The sequence below is a fragment of the Abramis brama genome (assembly GCF_963993115.1).
Source record: "Abramis brama genome assembly, chromosome: 15".
NCBI classification, from domain to species: Eukaryota; Metazoa; Chordata; class Actinopteri; order Cypriniformes; family Leuciscidae; genus Abramis; species Abramis brama.
In genome coordinates this window covers 29,450,566-29,458,734 of record NC_139977.1, presented here as the reverse complement: position 1 = coordinate 29,458,734, position 8,169 = coordinate 29,450,566, and the positions used below count along the sequence as shown (strand labels likewise).

The following is an 8,169-nucleotide window of genomic DNA, read 5'->3' as shown; positions in this document are numbered from 1 at the left end:
AGGCCTACTTCACACACACACACACACACACACACACACACACTTATTGAAACAAAATGAATCAACACTAAACTGATTTTAACTGAATAATGACTGTTTACTATTGTCTTTTTAGAGCTGCTTTACAGCAGAACTGAATCCTGTTAGCATCATTGAATCGTTATTTTCCTGTTATCACTGGAAAACTGCTTTAAAACCATCTGAATCTGTATAGTATAAAGTACTATATAAAGGTTACTTGACTTACCAAATTAATCAAAACACAAACTTGAATTAGATTGAGCTTTTGTATTTTCAACAGCTTTAAAGAAAACTTGATTCTGCACAAAAACAGGAATAAAAAAGGCCACAAACAGACTTCTTCATTTCTAACGCTTAAATACGAAAGTTTTACAAGGTTTTCCTCTGCACTTAATACTTAATATATTCATTTATTATAAGTTCATGTGCATTTACAATGACAATATAAGCACAAAAAAACGTTCCTTCAGTTTTCCAGTAATCCCCACCTGCCTTCCTCTGTTCACATTCCTGAAAGGTTACGCTTATGAAACCATATAGTTTGTCAAGACATCGAGATGCGTGAGTTCATATCAAGCCTGTGAATAAATGTATTTGCAATTCCCCTCAAGCACCAATTGCTAACTGAGATAAAGCCAAAGATAATTCTAACTAAAAACCACAAGACAGGTCATAACCAAAACCCAAAAAAATACAAGAGGAAATCATGCATCAAAATGTATATGTTTGTCAAACAAGAGAAGATCTTGGTGAGATTACAAAAAGAGAGAGCAGTCTAACAACACAACATTTCTTTATAGCTATCAGTTGTCATATTGGCTTTAACCTGGATTAAACAATAGATGACATGAATGTGAACTCTACAGTTGCAAGTCACCAGGAAATCAAAACTGACAATTCTTGTTTTGGTTACACTTTATTAAAAGGTGTCTTTGTTTCACTGTAATGTTACACTGAAATTATTAATTTAAGTATTAAGTTATATTAAGTAACTACATATTTTAGTGTTAGAGTTTGGTTTTGGGTTAGTTGTATGTAATTATGCATAATTTACAGTGATTAATATAGTAACTACATGTAATTATGTAACAATGACACTGTCAAGTGTTACCCTTGTTTTTTATAGAATATTGCAGTGTTTATTATAAACGATTTATCCATGCACATCGTAATCTAATCTTTAATCAAAATATCTTTCCCTCCCTCTTGCAGCAGCATCTCTTCTCTGATGATGTGTTTACTGGCACAAGGGCGGGGCAACCTGTCACTCACATGAGATCCACCAATAGCAAACCACAACCATCCAATCATTTCCCAATGGACAAAATCAAGTCCCATCCTTCATTTTTTCCTCATTCGAGAAGCCGTTTCACTTGGATATACGTCATAATATGAAAGAAAACACTATCGCAACTTCCATTTCATGTCGATTTTAAGTATTTTTTATGCAAAGTCGAATCTTAAAATGTTTTTTGATGAATCAAATTTAAAGAAATGAACACCACTGGACCTTAATTAGGCAGATGGCATTTGATTGAGGTCCATGAAACCTAAAAATAATCAGACAGCCGTGAATTTTGTTTTATTTGTTTTAATGACTATATTAATGTTGTGCTTTGAAATCACATAGGTTTAAATATAGGCATTATCATAAAGCATTTACATTATCTATACAAACAGACAAGCTTTGCCTTGGTCAACAAGGCTTTATGTAACATTCACAACACACACTGAACACAGTCCAGGCAGTATATTACACCCCTTTCTCTCAGGGCCATTCAAATGTCTTTTCATTTGTATTCAGTATAAAATATGCAGCTCTTGTCCAAGCGATTCGAGCCAACTGGCTGGAACTACGAACTATTAGTTCTCCTAATGGCACTTCACATATTAAATACTTTAAACCTAGATCAAGGTGGTTTTAGAAACAAGACCAATACAAAACAAAAAGCAGATTCTAGCCCTTTTTTTAATCAATATAGTAAACATGAAATCAAAATTCACCCTTTTTACTTAATATGCTTAGTGCACTGTATTGTGCAAGATTCATCAAATGTGCACTACTGTTCAAAAGCATGTGGTTTTTGAAAGAAGTCTCTTCTGCTCATCAAGCCTGCATTAATTTGATCAAAAATACAGGAAAAAGAGTAATATTGTGAAATATTATTACAACTTAAAATAACTGTTTTCTATTGTAATATATTTTAACATGTAATTTATTCCTGTGATCAAAGCTGTGATTTTCAGCATCATTACTCCAGTCTTCAGAGTCACATGATCCTTCAGAAATCATTCTAATATGATGATTTGCTGCTCAAGAAACATTTCTCATTATTATAAATGTTGAAAAATATTTTTCAGGATTCTATTTGAAACGGAAATCTTTTGTAAAATTATGTCTTTATTTTGATCAATTTAATGCATCCTTGCTGAATTAAAGTATTAATTTCTTTCAAAAAAGAAAAAACTCTCACTGATCGTCATCTTTTGAACAGTAGTGTAAGTGCTTGTAGTCTTTTATCAAAATGCAACAACTTTCTCTGCCGTTAAAACGTTTTTCTATTTCGCCTGTTTCAACGAGTTCACATTAAACATCCTGTTTCACTTGGAAATACACAGGATAACAGAAGCTAAATAGGTTGCGCAACATGCATCTCATGTTGACTTTATGTAGAGATGCTAAGCGCATGTCCTTTGCGTCCAAGAAAGTAGCGTTTGGTTCCGACAGTCTTGGACATGATCACGAAGAGAAACGGATCCATAGCGCTATGCAGGCAACACAGACACACGGACACACTGAAGTAGATGTAGAAACTCTCTGCAGTGCTAACAGACAGCAGGACGTAATGCACAAAATGGAAACAGCTGCTTGGGCCGATGCAAATGACAAAGATAATGAAGTTAAACGTGCTAGCTCTGATGTAAAGAGCCCAGTCTTGATGTGAGCGGTTCAGGTGCCAGACGATGGAAGTGTAACATGCTACTGTCACCACTAGGGGAAGGAAAAAACCTACACAGGTGAGGCAAAGGTTATAATAGACAAGCCACTGGTAGTAATATATGTTGTCTGGAAGAACGTCGTGGCATGTGATTATTCCAAGATGTGTGATGCGGTAGCTTTGTTGCACTAGGAATTCCGGGAGAAGGGCAATAATAAATACAATCCAGATGGTTAAGCAACCACAGGTGCTGAACGTGCGTTTTGGAAAACTCTTATAGAGAAAAGGATGAACCACGGCAATGTAGCGCTTGATGCTAATGAACGCTAGTGTGAAAGCTGAGCAGTAGAGGTTGCCGTAAAAACAGGCGGTCGTGATACGGCAGGCGATTTCACCGAAAATCCAGTGGTTCCCACTGAGATGATAGTGTGTCTTCAGCAACAGGCTGAACAACAGCAGCAAGTCGGACAATGCTAAGCTACAGTACAAAATCGCAGATGAAATGAATCTCACTTTGGTTCCAACGGCAATCAAAATGGCGATATTGGCGGGAATGCCGACAACGATGGCTATGATGTAGACAGCTGGGATGAAGCGCTTGCTCAGAGGACCTCGGAGGTACTCTGCCGTGTTGTTGCTGCGTAACTCCACTTCCACAGACGGGACGACACATGCTTGCGGGTCTGTTGTTTGATTAGGAGGAAGAGGGAGGTTAACTGGGTTCGCGTTTCCTATGAAAAACCTTGGGCCAGGCATGGCAGTGATGTTTCGTTTGTTCTTCCTGGCCCTCTTTCCTGCAATTGGACATATAGAAGAGTTAGTAATAGTACATCTCCTCGTTTGATAGATAGATAGATAGATAGATAGATAGATAGATAGATAGATAGATAGATAGATAGATAGATAGATAGATAGATAGATAGATAGATAGATAGATAGATAGATAGCTTAGCAGTAGCTAAGAAACTGTTGGAGGTTATAAGTGAAAACAAAAAAATTTCAATCCTAGTACTGAAACTGCCCTTTTAAGAGTGACTAATGATTTACTGATTGCAGAGGATGCTGGAGAGTGTTCTGTTTTATTACAGTTGATCATTCAATTCAGTCTTAATTGACACATTAAAGGTCCCGTTCTTCGTGATCCCATGTTTCAAACTTTAGTTAGTGTGTAATGTTGTTGTTAGAGTATAAATAATATCTGTAAAATTATAAAGTTCAAAGTTCAATGCGAGATATTTTATTTAACAGAAGTCGCCTACATCGAACGGCCCGTTTGGACTACATCCCTCTACTTCCTTCTTTAATGACGTCACTAGAACAGTTTTTTGACTAACCTCCGCCCACAGGAATGCTCCCTCAACTCTACCGAAATGTACTTGCGCACTTCTTATAACTTACTGTGTTTACTCAGCTCTTACTGTGATTTTCTGAAGTAAAACTGACGCTTCATCTTTTGTGTGATGTACAATAAACTTTATTAAACTCATCAGTATATGTTTGATCATCATTCGGACCTGGTTCGAAACAGCAGACTTGTAGGCTATTAATAAATAATGGATACATATAAGCAGATGACAAATACGTTATAATAACCGTAATTAAACTACTAAACTATACCTGTTTCATCTCCATAAAGCACTCTGACTCTGTCATTATTGTCCGACTCGAAATGAACAGCGTTACTGAGAGTTTCTGATATTATCATCATTCCGTGAGATGAAATTGTCCTGAGAGACTGAGCGCGAGCTCATGAAGCTCCGCCCCCTGTGCCGGCGTCCAGCAGCAGCTCATTTGCATTTAAAGGGCACACACTAAAACAGCGCGTTTTTCTGAGCCCCAAAAAATGACAATTTAAACATGCTGTAAAAAATGATCTGTTGGGTATTTTGAGCTGAAACTTCACATACACACTCTGGGGACATCAGAGACTTATTTTACATCTTGTGAAAAGGGGCATAATACAGGACCTTTAAATAGATGGCTGGGAGTTTCAAGGAGGGAGTTGGACTTGTTTAATTCTTATTTGTTAGATAGAACATTTGTATTGTCAGTTGGAGAAGATTTATCCTCCACTTCTACAATGTGGTGTTCCTCAGGGCTCCCTGTTGGGACCAATTTTGTTTTCAATTTATATGTTAACTCTTGAATCCATAATTTATCCATAAATTTTCACTGCCATGCAGATGATTTACAGTTATATTTATCACTGTGATCCAATGATCTGAGAAGCTTAGATATCCTCCAAGCATGCTTAGCAGATAAAAAAAAAAAAAATTGGATGACTTGTGATTTTCTGCAATTCAATACTGATAAAACTGAAGTAGTGATAATAGGTCAGGGCTATAATAAAAGTGTAATGATTCATGTCTGCGTTCCTCTGTCTTGTCCCATGTTTAGCAGTTCCCCGTTATGTTGATTAGTCTCCCCATGTGTTTCTGATTAACCACGTCCCCTTGTTATCTTGTTTAGCTTGTTTGCCTGTGTATTTAAGCCCTGTGTCTAGTCTCAGTCTTTGTGAGTTCTTGTTATTGTATTTTGTCTGTTTGGTTCCTGTGTCCTGTTTCCATAGTCTGAGTTTGTCTAGTTTTGTGTTTATTTAATAAAGTTTGCTGCACGTGGATCCTGCTTCCTCCTATCATTCAACCCCATCGTAACACAAAGTCAGATCAAGTTAGTTCGTGATAACATGTTCCCCAATATTCAGCAGGTAGTTAAAAACTTGGGTGTTTATTTTGACACCAGTTAAAATTGTGAATATCACGTTAAGAAATACGTGTTTCCTATACTTGTTTTTATCAGTTAAGAAATATTTCCAAGGTGAGACATATTTTAAGTTTTAAAGACACTTTAGACACTTTTGTTAATCATCTCATCTGGATTATTGCAATGTCCGGTTTTCTACTTAAAAGCAACACATTTTATCACAGCTTCAGTTACAAAATGCTGCTACTAAAGATTATTGACACAAACTAGATCTTTTAATCCTATTACTCCAAATTTAGCCTCATTACATTGGCTACCAATTCCTTTTTGGATTGTTTTTTAAGATATTATTATTGACATATAAGCACTACATGGTTTGGCGCCAAAGTATTTAGTGGACCTTTCAAGACCTTAGGAAACTGTTAGATGTCTCAGATCTTCTAGTCATGGATTGTTGGCTGTTCCAAGATCCTGATATAAAACAAAAGGTGACAGAGATTCTGCAGTGGCTCCAATGTTATGGAATAGCCTCCCAATGGATATTAGATCTGCGCAATCTGTGTCTGTTTTTAATATAGATTTGTATAGACTTGCTTTTATTACTTTGTGAAGTATTTTTGTGTGTTGTGGATCCTTTGGTTTATGTAGTATTTTGTGTTTGTTTTATTATTTTGTAAAGCTATTCATGTATTTTTACTTTTTACTTTTTTACTTGATTGTATATTTTCTAATACAATCTATATATTATAAAAAAATATATATATAATATTAAATAAAACTTCTCAAATGTTCTACTGTAGTTTATAGAATGTTTATAGATTATTTCGGAAATAATCTTTAAGAAAAATTAATACTAAAACTCTAAAATTCTTAGTGTACAATTCTACAGCACTTCTATTGAGCAAAATCAGATTGAATGATGTCGCCTATTATGGTGTTGGATTTTTACAGTAAATCTAATGTTTTCTCGCTCATCACACACATGTAGACCAATGGATTGTTTGAAGTGAATCAAAACTAACCGGTTTCCAACAAATGGATTTGCTTACCTTTAGCCTGGATCGCGTTCAGAAGAATGAATGTGATCAAAACGAAAAGAAAAACTTTCCCCATGACTGAGAAAGACGTCCAATTTTGTCAATTAAAAACGAGCGAATTCTCAACACGGTTTGTCTGTGTGTGGAATGCAAACGAAGCCCGACACGAGAGAGCTTCGTGAAAAGAGCAGTGAGTCAGTCAGTCAGTCAGTCTCTCTCTCTCTCTCTCTCTCTCTCTCTCTCTCTCTCTCTCTCTCAGCGGTGTCGTTCCATTCCGATGACATCATCTTCGTCCCCGCTTGTCTTTGACTATTTTGTGTTTTTGAGGTAGGCTACTTCATTTTCTCAAACTATTTTTCACTATCCAACAAGTCTTAAAGGGATAGTTAAACAGTTAAGTCTTAAAGGGATAGTTCACCCAAAAATGAAAATTAGCCCTTGATTTACTCACCCTCAAGCCATCCTAATATGACATTCTTATATTAGAAAATGTTATATTAAAAAAATATTTTGGCTCTTCCAAGCTTTATAATAGCAGTGATCAGCTGTATGTTTTTTGAAGTCCATCAAAGTGCATCCATCCATGATAAAAGTGCTCCACATGGCTCTGAGGGGTTAATAAAGTCCTTCTGAAATGAAGCAATGCGTTTGTGTAAGAAAAATATCCATATTTAAAACTTTATCGACTACAATAACTAGCTTCCGGCAGATGGCCGTACACATCGATTTACGGCGAAAGAGTAACGCGGCGGTGCAGAAGATAGAGCAAAACAAAACACCAGTCACAAATTAGAAGTCTAAAATGAGAATTTTTAATGTCGGAGGAGCTTGAGTTTGTTGCCCAGCCCTGTGTGTTTGAACCGCGAGAGGCGTCAAAGCTTACGCTACTCCTACATCCTACGTCACACATCGTCAAGTGTTACTCTTTTGGCCTAAGTCGACTTGCGTACGGCCGTCTGCCGGAAGCTAGTTATTTTAGTCGATAAAGTTTTAAATATGGATATTTTTCTTACACGAACGCATCGCTTCACTTCAGAAGGCCTTTATTAACCCGCCAGAGCTGTGTGGAGCACTTTTATCATGGATGGATTCACTTTGATGGACTTATACAGCAAAAAATATACAGCCGATCACTGCGTTTATCAAGCATGGAAGAGCCAGGACATTTTTTAATATAACTCTGATTGTATTCGTCTGAAAGAAGAAGAACCTAGGATGACTTTAGGGTGAGTAAATCATGGGCTAATTTAAATTTTTGGGTGAACTATCCCTTTAATGGGATATTTATTTATTTATTTATTTATAGAATTAGATTAATTATTGCTTACTTGGTAGCAAAATGTGACTTAAACAAAAAAAATCTTGTATTTCTAAAAGTTAAAAGACCTGTTGGTCTAACAGAACAATTTTAGCTTAGTTAATGAATTCAAGCTAAGATCTTGTTCTACCACAGATTGTGTGGGAAGGAA

At 36.2% G+C, this 8,169-nt stretch overlaps 1 protein-coding gene across 1 annotated transcript; it reads right to left on the bottom strand.

The window, feature by feature from the left end:
- Positions 1–286: 286 nt before the first annotated feature.
- Positions 287–7,030, bottom strand: LOC311097371 (proteinase-activated receptor 3). Its single transcript, XM_084136989.1, has 2 exons — positions 6,713–7,030; positions 287–3,754 (listed from the first exon to the last, which is right to left on the bottom strand). Exons 1-2 carry the CDS (start codon positions 6,774–6,776, stop codon positions 2,688–2,690), a joined length of 1,131 nt encoding a protein of 376 aa, XP_083993115.1. The 5' UTR covers positions 6,777–7,030; the 3' UTR covers positions 287–2,687.
- Between the last annotated feature and the right edge of the window lie 1,139 nt (positions 7,031–8,169).